Here is a 17720-nt window from a genome sequence, read left to right as displayed (position 1 = left end):
CAGCTCTGGGGGTTTTGCAGATACCTCAAAGCTGTCTGTTTATGTCCTGAAGGCTGTGTGAGCTTCTTTCCTTCTGGGCTTGTCCCAGGACACCCTTTCCACAGCCCAAGGAGGCGCCTTCTTCAGCTTTGTAATAACCTTCAAACATCCACTTGACCTTTTCAAATCCTTAGCAACCTGTTTAGCGTATCCCAGTCACACCTCTCGCCCGTTTCTCTGTTAGCCATCCTCTCTCACTGGGAAGGGAGAGCACAGTTCTTTCCATCCACGAAACCTAGAAAATTTTGGAGCAAGACAGCTGAGAGGAAGGAAGTCTTATGAAATTCTCTTTAAGCCTGACCTGTGGTGGCGCAGCGGATAAAGTGTTGACTTGGAAATGCTGAGGTCGCTGGTTCAAAACCCTGGGCTCGCCTGGGCCAAGGCACATATGGGAGTTGATGCTTCCTGCTCCTCCCCTCTTCTCTCTCATCCCTAAAACGAATGAATAAATAAATAATTGAATAAAATGAAAAAATTTTTAAAAAAATTCTCTTTAAAACTCCTGCTCCCCTCGTTTTCCCTCTTTCCTTCCCCGTCTCCTGCCCCAAGGGGGCCCCAGAGGGTCAAGAACACAGAATTCCAAAGCTGGAAGAGCCTTAGGGACCCATCTTCCAGTAACAGCAGCAGAGACCCACTCAGCATCGCCTCTCCAGGCCCTACTCTTAGCGCTCTATGAAGGCCATGTCGCCATCACAGCAGCCCTACGAAGAGGAGGCTGCTATTAACATCCTGAGGAAACCAAGGCACCAAGAGGCTGAGCGACTTTTCCAAGGTCATTCCACAGCTCGGAAGTGGTGGAGTTCCTGCATCCAAGCCCAGAATCATCAGGCTAGACTGCCTCCAGGCAGGCACCGTTCCCTGAGGTCAAGGAGGGGAAGCGGGTCGCCCTGGGACACTGGCTATGTAGCGGAGCAGGAAGTGCCTCTGTGTCCTGACTTTGAGGAGTGTGTGAGGAGTGTGGTCTTAAAGAGCTCGAGTTTCAATAGAAACCTTTTTGGTTGATGGAGTTCCTACTCTGTGCACCAGGCAGTGGGCTAAGTGCGTGTTCCTCACAGAAGCTTTGCAGTGGGAGCTGTTCGCCTGGCGCAGATGTGGGAAGGCTCACTTCCTGGGGTAGTTCAGGAGATGTGTCACACTTTACTGTAGAGTGATTATTTAAAGATAAGTATATTTTATAAAGATGATTCACAGGCTTATCACGTCTTATCTTTTTCCAAGGTAGCTCTAAAATAGCCATTGTCTACTAAGTGCCTGTGATTATTCTTAGAGTCTCACAGCGGGCCCAAAAGGTGAATATTATTATCCCTATTTTTCAGATGAGGAAACTGAGGCTTATAAATATTGAGTATATCACCCATAGGAACTTAGGAAGCAGCAGAGTGAGGATTTAAATCTAAAAGTCTTAGCTCTTTTGACCACTTCACTTGAAGGGTACACATGCACGCACACACCGCACATTCGTGTTGTTTCTGGTCCTCGTGTTCTCTGGATTGGGGTCGAGAAAGGGGGCTAATCCTGTGGAAAGGCGTAGCCGTGTTCTACCATGTGGTGACAAATTTTGGTCCCTATAAAACTGCACCCACAGAAACTTTATATGCAGGCCTCTCTGGCCCCAGCTTCCTTTCCTATCTGAGCTGGGAAACAGTCAGCCTCCTGGCAATTACCCTAGCACTGCTTTAGGTCTTTTCATGGCCATGAATTTCCTGAGGCAAGATGTCTTTCCAGAGGCCCTGCCTCCAAGGCCCCGGTCTAGGATCTCTGGGTTTGGCAGCCTGCACAAGCACAAAGGAGAGGGAGAGGACCACGAGGAGGTTCCGGACCTGTGTGCGAACAGGCAGGCCTAGAGCAATCTGAGGGCAGTGTGAAAGCCCTCCAAGTCTGGTGGGTTGGAGGAGGAATGCTCCACCAGGGGGGTTAGGGGGTGGGAGGGAGGCTGGAAGGGGTAAGAGAAAAGATTCAGCGTGTGTGTGTGCACGCATGAGCACGCATGAGGTAGAGGGGACTCTTATCTTACTGGAAACTGGTTCCACTCTGGACATATTATTTGAACAACTCTGAAATCAGACTGTAAAAGTCCACATAAAGTTCATTCTTTTATTTGCCTTCAGGATGCTTCTAAGGACACTGTTATCCATTTAGGGACTTCTTTCCAAAGTCCATAGACATTTCCTTTAAAAATCAGTGCTACACATAATCTTGTCAGTTTCTCTTTCACTCCAGCTGCTCACCTGGCTAAGGCCCCGCCCCACACGGGCTTCCCCAGCCTGGGGCATCCCCTGGTGGCAGGCCTGTTTTCACTTTTCCTACATCAGCCTGGATGGCCCATGTGTCCAAGTTAAAAGCTGCACCATGGAGCTCAGGCAAGAATCGCACCACACACAGAGCTGGAAGTTCAGAGACACAGGCAGAGCAGCAGGCTGAGACCCAGAAGAAGAGACTGAGGTCAGAGATACCAAATAAGGCTGAGTGAGAGACCCAGGTGTCAGCCTGTGAGCAAACATTTGGGTCCCCATCTGCTGACAGAGACCAGAGACCACGATAAAACTGGACTTGACTGTGGGTTGCACACTGGTGCTGGTGCTGATGACCATCGTGCTGACCAGGACAGGAGCAGTTCCTGTCCCCACGCCCCTCCCAAGTGCAAGGGACTGCCACATGGCTCAGTTCAAGTAGCTGTTCCCGCAAGAGATGAAGGCTTTCAAGAGGGCCAAGGACGTCTTAGAAGAGTCGCTCTCACTGCAGAACTGGAGCTGCAGCTCCCGCCCGTTTCCCAGGACCCGGGACCTGAGGCAGCTGCAGGTGTGGGAGCGCCCTGTGGCCTTGGAGGCTGAGCTGTCCCTGACCCTGAAGGTCCTGGGGACTGTGGCTAACTTAACCCCGGGGGACATCCTGGACCAGCCCCTTCACACTCTGTGCCACATCCACGCCAAGCTTCAGGCCTGTGTCCCAGCTCAGTCCACAGCAGCAGGCTCTAGGCCGCAGGGCCACCTCCACCACTGGCTGCACCGCCTCCATGAGGCCCAGAAAAAGGAATCCCCTGGCTGCCTCGAAGCTTCTGTTACTTTCAACCTCTTCCACCTCCTCACCCGTGACCTGAAATGCGTCGCCAGTGGAGACCTGTGTGTCTGATCTGGAGACTGCCCTGCTACCTTTCCCATCATCTTAGATTTTATTTATGCATCTTCCACTTTTCTTAATTTATTGCCACCCATTTCCTATTTATGTATTTATCTATGTGAATTTTGTAATTCAAACCTAATAAAATTTTTATTTTTCTAAAAAAAAAAAAATCAGTGCTGTATGTAAAAACTGTTGAAATCCAAATAAGGTCTATATTTGAGTTGATGGTACTGAAACGTCCATTTTCTGGTTCTGAGTGTTGTGGGTGGTTAAGATGTCATCACTTACCGAAGATAACACAGGAATTCTCTGTGCTATTTTTGCAACTTCTTGTGAATCTTAAACTATTTCAAAATAAAATGTTATCTTTTTTTTTTTAAAGTACCAGAAAGAGTATCACTTTCCCTAAAAATTGTGGCATATATAACATCTCGGATGGTGACAATTCTGTTGCAGAATAAATCTCTCATTTTACTTTGGCGACCAGGAAGCTCAGTCAAAGTTAAAATTCATTCTGGAAAGACCGAGGCTCTATGGCCTACATATTCATGTTCTTTCTCCAAAACTTGCCTTTCTAGACTTTCATATAACTTCCCTATTCCTTTTATCCTTATTTTTATTTTAGCATTATTTTATTGTACATATTTCTCATGAGTGACTTCAATAACGTATAGTATAAATACATAAGCTAATGAATCATTGGAACCCCTAGGTCATGTGCTTTTTATAAAAAGTATCTCGGGATTCTGTTTTACTGTTACCCGGAAGCACTTCCCTAGTCTCGGGTTCCCCTCCCCCGACAGGATTTTGCACTGAAGGTCACACACAGGCATCCTGCTCATGTGATGTTGCAGACCTGGCTGGGACTCTCCCAGGCAGAGGACACTCAGCTAAGGAGCAGCACAAGTGTCCATTCCCCTCAGGCGGGGCCAGTCTGGTTGTCACTCTGCCAGCAGTTCCACCATCACAGGTGCCTTTCCATATCGGAACTCCAGGGTCTTTGAGACAACCCCTATGCAAAAGCAGATACCCCTCTGAGGAGGTATGTGGTTTTAACAGCTAAAACTCAGAAAGCAGCACCTTGGAAACGCCTTTTAAGAAAGCGTCCTTTGTGAACAAGTGTGAGCCACACCCTGCTCCATGTATCAGGTTGTTATTATAATTAGTTCCACTCAGAGCTCTCAACAGACAACACGTAAAGCAAATATAGAGCTTCCTGTTCCCCTGAAGAGGAGGAAACCAGCCAGCCCCCTGCAGAGGACACCATGTACCCCTTTCTATTCAGCCCTGAACCAGCAAAGCGAAAAGGGCATGATAGCATTGAAGGACAATATCCAGCTCTGCCACTTATTGCTGATGTAGCTTTAACCAGTGTTACCATCTAATGAGCCTCAGTTTTCTCATCTGTAAAATGGGGTAAGATAGCCCTACCCACAGGCTAATTATAGGGTGAACATGCAGTAAAGTGTGCGAAGTGCCTGGCACAGTGTCTCACATGTTGCTGGCACTCACAAATGTTTAATCCTTGTTTCTTCTTCAAGAAGAGTAATGATGAATAATAAACACTTATTATATACCAGGTGCTGTGCTAGATAGTAGGAATACAAACATAAGGAAAATATGTCCCTGCCCTTAAACGCATGACAATTGCTGTTCACAGGACAGTTACTATGTGCATCATCCCGTATGTAAGCCTCACAACAGCTCTGTGAGGTTGGGAATGTATCATTCATTCCCACTTTACAGATCAAGACAGGCACCTGCTGAGATGGTGGCAACACCTCTCACCTGCTCCGAGAAGGCATGGACTGAACGTTGTAAAGAAGCTCGTGGGTTCGGAGTGTCGGGAGGCAGTACACAGCACTGCTGCTGGGGTGAAACAGGCTCTCTTTAAGTGGAAATTTCCAGGAAACTCGGGGAGAGCTGTTGAGTTGGGAGGACAGCTGTGTGGCTGGAGCAGCCCCAGCCAGGCCTGGGCAGTGAGTTCAAGGATGATGAACACTTCTCTTCTTCCCCATGGCTCTCTGGTTTCCATCCCTGCAGGTGTCTGCAGCAGCCGCCTGAGGACAGCCTGCCCGTGGCCAGCATCATCCTCTGTTTCCACGACGAGGCCTGGTCCACCCTCCTGCGAACCGTGCACAGCATCCTGGACACGGCGCCCAGGGCCTTCCTGAGGGAGATCATCCTCGTGGACGACCTCAGCCAGCAAGGTGGCTGTGGGCTCCCTCCGGGCTCCATCAGGTGGGAGGGAATCCCGGGAGGCTCCCACGCAAACACTGAGCTTTGGAACCTGTGTAGAAAAAGTTCCCAGGCCCTGGCCAGTTGGCTCAGCGGTAGAGCGTCGGCCTGGCGTGCGGGGGACCTGGGTTCGATTCCCGGCCAGGGCACATAGGAGAAGTGCCCATTTGCTTCTCCACCCCACCCCCTCCTTCCTCTCTGTCTCTCTCTTCCCCTCCCGCAGCCGAGGCTCCATTGGAGCAAAGATGGCCCGGGCGCTGGGGATGGCTCCTTGGCCTCTGCCCCAGGCGCTAGAGTGGCTCTGGTCGCGGCAGAGCGACGCCCCAGGTGGATCCCGGTCGGGCGCATGCGGGAGTCTGTCTGACTGTCTCTCCCTGTTTCCAGCTTCAGAAAAATACAAAAAAAAAAAAAAAAAAAAAAAAAAAAAAAATTAAAAAAAGAAAAGAAAAAAAAAAAAGAAAAAGAAAGAAAAAGTTCCCAGAGGCAGACCTCCAGATGAGAATTCAGGTGCAGGTAATTCACTACCGAAGAGGGCCCAGGGCGACCAGGATCGAAGTGGGAGCAGGTCGGAAAAGGTGAGGCGGACAAGCAAGGCGAGAGTCTCGGAAGGGTCGCTCCAGCCTGGTCCCCTGGAATCTCTTCCTCGGGCCCTACCCTCCACACAATCAGATAAACTTCTGCCTAAGACACTCGAGAATCACAAGGGATGGGCACTTTGTGAGTGCTCCCTGTCTCCTAGACGGGGGGCAAAGTATTTGACATGCATTAGTCATTAAATCACCCTTGCTTATTGAACCTAATTTGCTCACATCCCAGATGAGGGAACTGGGGCCCAGAGAAGGGAACTGACCAGAGCTGAGTTATGCTATGTGCAGCGGAGTTCAGCCCAGAGCCCAGACCTGCAGAACCTGCCCGAATGTTGCCACTGACAGGGAGCTCACTGGTGGGGACCAGCCATTATGGCCGAGTACCCAAAAAAATATTGAGACCAAGAACCCACATGTCTGACATCTAGGTCACTGGTTGTCAAACTTGAGTGTGCATCAGAATCACTTGGCAGGCTTGTTAAACTCCTGATTCCTGGTCCCACCTCCAGAGTTTCTGGATTTGGTATTGGGCTCAAGAATGGGCATTTCTAATCAGCTCCCAGGTGGTGCCACTGCCGCTGGCCCATGGGCCACGCTTTGAGAATCTAGTCCTCGCTCTAATCCTCGAGTGGGTTCTGAGGACTCTATTTCTAGCTCAATTAAATGGCCCACAGAAGCCTTTCCTGGCCTTGTGGGGCAATCAAACTGCTCCACGGAAGCCAAGCATTTGTGAAGTCTGCAGAGCACTTTTCTAAGGGAAATGACGGAGGACGGGATAGAGTGGCCAGGTGCCCGTGTTAGTTCTTTTTCAGTTCCTCACGTTGGGAATTCAACCAGCCTGGCCATGGCAGCGAGTCAGGCTGGCCAGAGGCCTCCGGAGCACATGGGCTTCCTGAAACACATCTGGCTGTTTATCAGGCGGGCGGGACGAACGAACAGGTCCTGAGCTGAGCTGGCTTGGCTGGTGAAGGCGCCTCGAGACTCTCCAAACCCTCAGCCGAGTCCTCTCAAGAGCACTCCTGGGGTCCCTCCGCCATCAGCTGATGAACTATATTATTGTCAGTATTCCTTGGGAGACCTCTCCTCTCCTGTGTAAGAGGCAGAGGCCGGGGCCCTGGTGATGCTGAGCTACCTCCGGTGCCTCAGCTCACTCTGCTTTCCCCTTAGCCACATTCAGAGTGATTACAACGGGAACTGTGATTACAGGGAGGCTGCCCGAACTCTAGGTCAGGGGTCCCCAAACTACAGCCCGCGGGCCGCATGCGGCCCCCTGAGGCCATTTATCCAGCCCCCGCCGCACTTCCGGAAGGGGCACCTCTTTCATTGGTGGTCAGTGAGAGGAGCATAGTTCCCATTGAAATACTGGTCAGTTTGTTGATTTAAATTTACTTGTTCTTTATTTTAAATATTGTATTTGTTCCCGTTTTGTTTTTTTACTTTAAAATAAGATATGTGCAGTGTGCATAGGGATTTGTTCATAGTTTCTTTTATAGTCCGGCCCTCCAACGGTCTGAGGGACAGTGAACTGGTCCCCTGTGTAAAAAGTTTGGGGACCCCTGCTCTAGGTGAAAAGAGCGAAAAGCAGATAGGCAGAGGCCAGCCAAGGTTAGAAAAATACAATGAAACAATACCTTTTTCTCCTGTTAAATATATTTCTACCAGAATTGAATCAAAAGGCTACTATTTGAAACAAAGAAATCTTGGGTAGGTGAGAACTTTCAGCTTCCCTGAACAAAAGCATGTTTCTGTTAGTCAAGTGGGAGGGGAGAATGGGTGTTTGGGAAAATGACTAGCAGTATTCAGTGCCGTGGAGTCATTGTGTATCTCAGACGTCCAAGTTCAGAAATTTTAACAGCTTCATTAACAGAGGTCCTTTTTTTAGGGGTAGGACTTGGAGTTGACAAGCTTACCAAGAAAAAAGAAATTCCAAAGTAATAAATCAGTACAACATTTTACCACCGAGAAATGTGACGGTCAAGCAGTAAAATGTTGTACTGACCACAACCCTGTCGGTTCCAGGACAGCTCAAGACTGCTCTCAGCGAATATGTGGCCAGGCTGGAGGGGGTGAAGCTGCTCAGGAGCAACAAGAGGCTGGGTGCCATCGGGGCCCGGCTGCTGGGAGCCGCCAGGGCTACTGGGGACGTGCTGGTCTTCATGGACTCCCACTGCGAGTGCCACCCGGGCTGGCTGGAGCCCCTCCTCAGCAGAATAGCTGGTGACAGGTAACTCAGCCCCGGGGGGAGTGGGAGAAACAGACTACAGCCTCAGCCACTGACAGAACGTCTGTCTTTGAAGAAGACGACCATTAGAGAGCGACATATTCCTCAGGGTTCCTCCTGTGTTTGAGGCTTTTAAGAAACACAGGGAGGTCGAGTTGACAGGGAGGTTACCAGTCCATTTAACTTTTTTATAGATACAGACACTGAGGCCTAGAGAACAGCTCCTATTAAATTGCAAATATCCCTGGGAAGAGTCACACAGCTTACCACGGTTATCACTACCTCTGATGAAAAGTTAGCAATTTTAATCAAGATTGTTAACATACCCTGGGAAAAAGTCTCTAAACTTTGCTAGGTATTACTCTTTCCTAAAAGCAAAGCATTGGACGATGCGATTGCGATTGCTCAAGTTCAATCAAGAACTAAAGGTTTATATAAAGGGGCCTTTACTTTTCTAACTAAGGCCATCCCTTGGAATATGAAGCTGGAGAAGGCTATGTTAACATACCCTTTAGCCCAGGGGTCCCCAAACTTTTTACACAGGGGGCCAGTTCACTGTCCCTCAGACCATTGGAGGGCCAGACTATAAAAAAAACTATGAACAAATCCCTATGCACACTGCACATATCTTATTTTAAAGTAAAAAAACAAAACAGGAACAAATACAATATTTAAAATAAAGAACAAGTAAATTTAAATCAACAAACTGACCAGTATTTCAATGGGAACTATGGGCCTGCTTTTGGCTAATGAGATGGTCGATGTGCTCCTCTCACTGACCACCAATGAAAGAGGTGCCCCTTCCGAAAGTGCGGTGGGGCCAGATAAATGGCCTCAGGGGGCCGCATGCGGCCCGCAGGCCGTAGTTTGGGGACCCCTGCTTTAGCCTAACATTTAAATTTTTCATTTGAGTATTTCTCTGTTCTCCTTTCTCCGTCTTTCTGCCATTCTTTTCCTACTTCGTCCACCTACTCAAATAGTTCCTAAACATGTCTTCTCAACCATTTCCCACCCAGGAAAAGCAAACCCTGGTGGTGACCAGCTCACCCTGGATCACCCAGGCATGCCTTGGGCTTGCAGGGGCCTGTCACACAGTAGGAGCTCGATAAATAGTTGTTTTTGATGCTGTCCAGCCAGACAGGGCTGATGCCAGGACCAAGCCTATGACTTTTATTCTTGCATTCTTTCCCATAGTATATTTTGATTGTCTCATTTGAAGTTGGGGATGACCACACATGAAAAAAATGTCTGAGCGAGAAGGTAAAGGTGTTAACATTTCACCAGATGGAAAAGTTTCATGCAACATGAAGTAAATTGGTAACAGTCCAGGATTCCTTTTTAATAAAGAATAACCAGAGCTCAATGAAATCAAGAAGGTTTAATTGTGCCCCGTCCCATGACACAGAGTGCTGCCCACTCCTGGCTCACATCTCGTAAGAAGAGGAGCCATGTACAAATTCAACACTAGGACTAGGACAAGTAAATGCACAAGCCTTATGAAGCCGCCATCTTAGATTCCGATCTCAAAATCACAATGACTGTATATCATCAGAGTGGAGCGTCAAGTTGGTCCCACTCTTCCCCCCTCTAATTCTCATTTTGGTGTCACAGACAGATGGCTCTCAGATGGGCCTTTATTATCATCTGGTCAGATCTCATGATTTTACTATTGAAGAAAACTGAGTTCAGGGAGGGCAAATGGGTCATAGAGAACAGTCACTTGACAGCTGGCAGACATTTAGGTACCCAGTAATTAATATTATTAAGCCTTATGCATGTATAACCCTAACAGGCTCTTTTCATATGCATTCTTCAATGACCCTCTGCGAGATGCCTCAGGCAGATGGTTTTGCTTATGTTTTACAGAGGGGGAGATGGGGTTCAGGGAAGTGCACAGGTGTGCAAGGGCATGCGGACACTTTGTAGCTGAGTTAGGTATTCGAACTCCGGGTCTACTGCCTTTTTTTTATTACAGTATATAAATTTGTTTTTCAAGAATCAGTGAACCTCTTGAGGGAGAAACATTTAGTCACCCCCACCCCTGGTTGTGAGACGTGAGTTAAAACACTGATTAAAACAGTCCCTCCTGATGTCTGTTTCTCACATTGACCACTTTCACAGACCTGGAGACTTCTCACTCTAGGCTGAAAAGGGAGAACTTGGCAACGCCTCGGTTTCCTCAGCTACAAATAAAACGGGGCTCTCTGAGAAGACTTCCATAGTTAAGAGGTGGGGAGTCCGTGATAGTCTCGTTTTCTGGGCTCTTTCCCTCTCCTCTTTATCAGACTTTCTCCCTGTACTCCCTCTCTCTCTCCCTCTCTCTCTCTCCCTATTTCTCTCTCCCTCTCTTTCACACACACACACCACACACACACACACCACACACACCACACACCACACACACACCACACACACACCACACACACCACACACACCACACACACACACCACACACCACACACACACCACACACACACCACACACACCACACACACCACACACACACACACCACACACACACCACACACACACCACACACACCACACACACCACACACACACACACCACACACACACCACACACACCACACACACCACACACCACACACACACCACACACACACCACACACACCACACACACCACACACACCACACACACACCACACACACCACACACACACCACACACACACCACACACACCACACATACCACACACACACCACATACACCACACACACACCACACACACACCACACACACCACACACACCACACACACATACCACACACACACCACACACCACACACACCACACACATCACACACCACACACATACCACACACACACCACACACACACCACACACACACCACACACACCACACACATCACACACCACACACCACACACACACCACACACACCACACACACCACACACATCACACACCACACACCACACACACACCACACACACACCACACACACACCACACACACCACACACACCACACACACACCACACACACCACACACACATACCACACACACACCACACACCACACACACACACCACACACACCACACACACCACACACACCACACACACACACACCACACACACCACACACACACACCACACACACACCACACACACACACACACACCACACACACACCACACACACCACACACACCACACACACCACACACACACCACACACACCACACACACCACACACACACACCACACACACACCACACACCACACACACACACCACACACACACCACACACACCACACACACACCACACACACACCACACACACCACACACACACCACACACACCACACACACCACACACACACCACACACACCACACACACACCACACACACCACACACACCACACACACACCACACACACCACACACCACACACACACCACACACACACCACACACACCACACACACCACACACACCACACACACCACACACACCACACACACACCACACACACCACACACACACCACACACACCACACACACCACACACACACCACACACACCACACACACACCACACACACCACACACACCACACACACCACACACCACACACACACCACACACCACACACACACCACACACACCACACACACCACACACACCACACACCACACACACACCACACACACCACACACACACACCACACACACACCACACACACACCACACACACCACACACACACCACACACACCACACACACCACACACACCACACACACCACACACACACCACACACACCACACACCACACACACCACACACATCACACACCACACACATACCACACACACACCACACACACACCACACACACACCACACACACCACACACATCACACACCACACACCACACACACACCACACACACCACACACACCACACACATCACACACCACACACCACACACACACCACACACACACCACACACACCACACACACACCACACACACCACACACACATACCACACACACACCACACACCACACACACACCACACACACCACACACACCACACACACCACACACACCACACACACACCACACACACCACACACACACACCACACACACCACACACACACCACACACCACACACACACACCACACACACACCACACACCACACACACCACACACACCACACACACACCACACACACCACACACACCACACACACACACCACACACACACCACACACCACACACACACACCACACACACACCACACACCACACACACACCACACACACACCACACACACCACACACACCACACACACCACACACACACCACACACACCACACACACCACACACACACACACACACCACACACACCACACCACACACACACCACACACACACCACACACACACCACACACACCACACACACACCACACACACCACACACACACCACACACACCACACACACCACACACACACCACACACACCACACACCACACACACACCACACACACCACACACACACACCACACACACCACACACACCACACACACCACACACCACACACACACCACACACCACACACACACCACACACACCACACACACACCACACACACCACACACACACCACACACACCACACACACCACACACACCACACACCACACACACACCACACACACCACACACACACACCACACACACACCACACACACACCACACACACCACACACACACCACACACACCACACACACCACACACACCACACACACCACACACACACCACACACACCACACACCACACACACCACACACACCACACACCACACACATACCACACACACACCACACACACACCACACACACACCACACACATCACACACCACACACCACACACACACCACACACACCACACACACCACACACATCACACACCACACACCACACACACACCACACACACACCACACACACCACACACACACCACACACACCCACACACACACCACACACACCACACACACATACCACACACACACCACACACCACACACACACACCACACACACCACACACACACACCACACACACACCACACACACCACACACCACACACACACCACACACATCACACACCACACACCACACACACACCACACACACACCACACACACCACACACACACCACACACACCACACACACACCACACACACCACACACACATACCACACACACACCACACACCACACACACCACACACACCACACACACACCACACACACCACACACACACACCACACACACCACACACACACCACACACCACACACACACACCACACACACACCACACACCACACACACACCACACACACCACACACACACACCACACACACACCACACACCACACACACACACCACACACACACCACACACCACACACACACCACACACACACCACACACACCACACACACACACCACACACACCACACACACCACACACACCACACACACCACACACACACCACACACACCACACACACACCACACACACCACACACCACACACACCACACACATCACACACCACACACCACACACACACCACACACACACCACACACACCACACACACCACACACACCACACACACCACACACACACCACACACACCACACACCACACACACACCACACACACCACACCACACACACACCACACACACACCACACACACCACACACACCACACACACACCACACACACCACACACACCATACACACACCACACACACCACACACACCACACACACACCACACACACACCACACACCACACACACACCACACACACACCACACACCACACACACACCACACACACCACACACACACACACCACACACACACCACACACACCACACACACACCACACACACCACACACACACCACCACACACACACCACACACACACCACACACCACACACGCCTCTGGCTCTTGACCAATGCTGGCTTGGCTCCCTGTTCATGTCTCTCTGCTGTGCCTGGACCGTCTCTGGGTCACCCCACGCTCACAGCTCCCTGTGCACTCGTTTTCTCTGGCCCCGTGTCCGGCCTGCAGGCCTTCTCAGGGGAGAGTCTGAAAGCAGAGCTGCCCAGCCGGTCTGAGTTCCCTCTTCCCACCACCCACAGCAGTCTTCTGTGAGCTGTGGCAGGGACAGCGTCCGGGTCAGGGTCTGCCGCACTCCCCTGTGACCTCGCCCAGGCGTTCGCTCACCTCCTGTAAAGCAAAACTGTAGAAGACTTTGGGTATAGCTCCTAATAGCTGCTGCTCTGAGGCTCATGGCAAAAGACATTTGTCACCAGGTGAGGACCCATTGCCCCCAAAGCAAGGAAAGGTCTTGGAGTGCTTTCACTAAAAAGGTGGAGTGGGAATGACAAATAAATGGTGTAATAAGCCATGAATCAACTATTTCAAATCACTGCTTTCTCATACTCAGGGCCTGGTTCCCGGCCCTGGTTCCCGGCCCTGGTTCCCGGCCCTGGTTCCCTGCCCCTCCTGCCCACAGAACTGGTCTGCGGGGAGCCACATGGCAACTTGGGTTGAGTTAGGAACAAAGTTCCATCCTTGTGACCCTTTACTCCCATTACTCAGAAAATTTGTCATGATATACTCATTTCATTAGAACAAGACTCTTTAATGGTACCCGCCAGAAAATTTAGAAATATGCAAAGTACAGTGTCTAGGACATCTGAGGCCTTCCTCAGGATTGGACAGTGCACACCCTCCTCGCTGTCAAGGCAGCCCCGGCAGAGCTTCTCCAGCACCGGCGGTCTCCAAGGCCGTCTTGGGAGGTGCTGATTGGTAGCTGGTGTCTACAGAAAGTAACAAGGATGAAAATCTCGAGTGGCTGTCATTACAGCTGCCAATCGCTTTGTGCTGACTGCCAACTCTAGTACCCAAGCCAAGGAATGAGAGTTCTGGCTTGGGTACTAGACAAATGAAGATTTCCAAGGGGAAAGAGGCAAGTCCTTAGCAAAGTGCTGAAAAGCAACACTATGGTGATCCTGGCTCAAGAGGCTGTCTAAGCCTCAAGTTTCCCACTTGAAGCTCAGTCTGGTCCCTGCCTTAGCAGTCTGAAAAATCCCACGTGAGTGTGCGTGTGGATGTGTGTGTGAGTGTGCGTTGCGTTGAGGAGGAAAAGGGGCCCAGGATGCTTCCCAGCTCAGCAGAGGGAGCAGCTTTCTGAGGGGCTGATGCCCCAAAGAAACTCTTCAGCCCATCCTACCCTACACCCCTCAGCAGGACAGAGTCCCGGGAGGGCAGGCGCCAGTCCGGGAGTCTCGCCTGCCTGCGCAGCAAGAGCTCTGGGAAGACAGAATTCAAAGCCGTCTGCTTCTCAGTGTAAGATTTTTTACGAACACCAAAACTTTGAGTGAACTTCCCAAATGACTTTACATATCGCAGGCCTAGAGGAACATCCAGGCCCGGGAAAAATGAAGAAGGGTGAAATAAACTGGGGCTCATTCTTTCTGGTAGTAAAAGGTCGGTTGCTAAGGTTGGAACTGCGGTTAGCTTTTGAATATCCGGATGGCAGTTTGTTAGCTGACCTGATATGGACTGAGTGTTCGTGAGCCTTCCCCCATTCCCGTGTTGAAAACCTACCCCGAACTCCCGCCCGGGGTGCAGAGAACAGTGAGTGCAGAGCAAGCTGGGAATGGGGTGTGGATGACCGGGAGAGACGGTCCAGTCACAGAAGAGAGGGCTATGAGGAAGATCCGTATTTCAGTTCACCAGTCTTTGCTGACAGCTCAGCTGACTCTGTTTGTCTTTTGAAACCCAAACACTTGACCTCCTGGAGCTTTGAAAGGCTTAACGAGAGGGCCCACCTAGTATCTGCCGGAGAGTTAAAACTCAATTCGCCAGCGAGAGAATGATGGAGTAAGCAGACCTTTCCCAGCTACTTCCAAGTCAAACAGTGTGGCTTTGCTATTTTGCTTTAAATGAATTCCAAGAACAGCAGACTCATCTGTAGGTATGAAACCCAAAGCTAAATATAAGACTGTTTGGTTTGTTGTTGTTTTTAATTACCCTTTCTGAGTCACTGGACTGCAATTGTTCCCTAATTGTGCCCTGGTTAAGCAGCTGCTGTGGTCCACTGGAATAAAAAGCAAAACAGAAAACTTTTTTTCACTGCCTTCATTGACATTTTAGTCTTCATCTCTCTCCAAAATGTACTCAAAGGGGCTCATGATTAATCACTTATGTGTCTGGTTAAAAATAGAAGGAAAAAGGGATTTCAGAAAGGAGAAGATGGTATTGGGAATTGAGGGTAATGCACTTAGTAGTCGTGAGCTTTAGATATGAGTCCAAGCTTCCAGCAAAACAGGAAAAGCAGAAATTTGATGAATTTTCAAGTTTTCATTTTGTGATAAAAAAAAAAGTGATGTACACTTTGTCAAAAGGGCACAGCTCAGAGGCCTAGGACAAATTGATCATGTGACCGCCCGAATGCAATTTCCTTTCCTGTTCCGTTATGATTACTGAGATGGTGCAAATTTGATGGGATTTTTTCAGAACTCAGCCATACGGTTCCCTGGCTCCTGATTCTAAAATTCCACCAAACGCTCTGCCAATAGCCAGATCCAGCCCATCTGCTCAGTTCATTCCCCAGTAAGTGGGGACTGAAGAGGGTGGCTGGGTGCCCTCCTTTCATCCTTGACCTTGCTGCTCGGTTTGCTTAGGTCAGTGCAGAGTGCCCCCAAATAGTGGAGACCAAGAGAGATTAAGTTTCCCTTCCTTTCCAGAGTGAACTAGCTGAAAAAAGCAGGAAACGCATATCAAGATTCTTGCCCTAAATAGAAACTCCACGACTCCTCACGTCAACATCAGTCGCTGAAGGCCGCAGATTAAGCAGATGATTGAATCCCAGGACCACCCTGGCCTTCTCTGGAGGGCCTGGGCTTACGCCAGCCCTGGCTGTCTCTAAACTGGAAAGAATAGAGATGGAAATCGATGGGAGTGCAAACAGCGTGGCTGGCATCTCTCCTTCCAGGAACCTCACTTTCCTTAGAGTGGAACCTGCCAGCCACCCCTGAGTTCAGGCCTGACCCGTTCATGCCATGGCATAAATTTTAGAAGGTTTCAGAAGCTGAGAGAGGCCGTAAAAAAAATGTGATTGAGTCATTGGCTAGGTGAGCTCTTGGTATATCTGAGTGATTGATTACCTATTTGTTTAAAAGGTGAAGTTGCTGAACTGTACCAATTTCCTACATCCCAGGCTGTGTGAGGGATAGAGACAGACAGACAGAGGGAAAATATAATCACCAACAGCATCAGTAAATGAACAAATAAATCTAAACTCAGGGCCTTTGTTTGCTGGTAGACACCACGTGCTCATATACACATATACTAATAATACCAGGGACACTTCTGGGACTTGGCAATCTTGATCCCTCAAGCCAATGAAATAGTAAGATACAAG

General features: G+C 49.8%; 1 protein-coding gene and 1 pseudogene across 2 annotated transcripts in view; both read left to right on the top strand.

Annotated features, from left to right (window-relative positions):
• The window catches only part of GALNT15 (polypeptide N-acetylgalactosaminyltransferase 15), a 52572-nt gene that overhangs the window by 14375 nt on the left and 20477 nt on the right, over nt 1-17720 (top strand). For both annotated transcript variants that reach the window (XM_066244916.1, XM_066244915.1), the window contains 2 exons: nt 5203-5369; nt 8004-8208. In XM_066244916.1, coding sequence (XP_066101013.1) covers nt 5203-5369; nt 8004-8208 — 372 coding nt within the window. The remainder of the gene's footprint in view (nt 1-5202; nt 5370-8003; nt 8209-17720) is intronic.
• LOC136314536 (interferon lambda-3 pseudogene) lies at nt 1734-3168 on the top strand (annotated as a pseudogene).

This window comes from Saccopteryx bilineata, chromosome 10 (genome assembly GCF_036850765.1).
Source record: "Saccopteryx bilineata isolate mSacBil1 chromosome 10, mSacBil1_pri_phased_curated, whole genome shotgun sequence".
NCBI classification, from domain to species: domain Eukaryota; kingdom Metazoa; phylum Chordata; class Mammalia; order Chiroptera; family Emballonuridae; genus Saccopteryx; species Saccopteryx bilineata.
The sequence above is the reverse complement of the archived record's forward strand: the minus strand, read 5'-3'. Positions and strand labels throughout refer to the sequence as shown.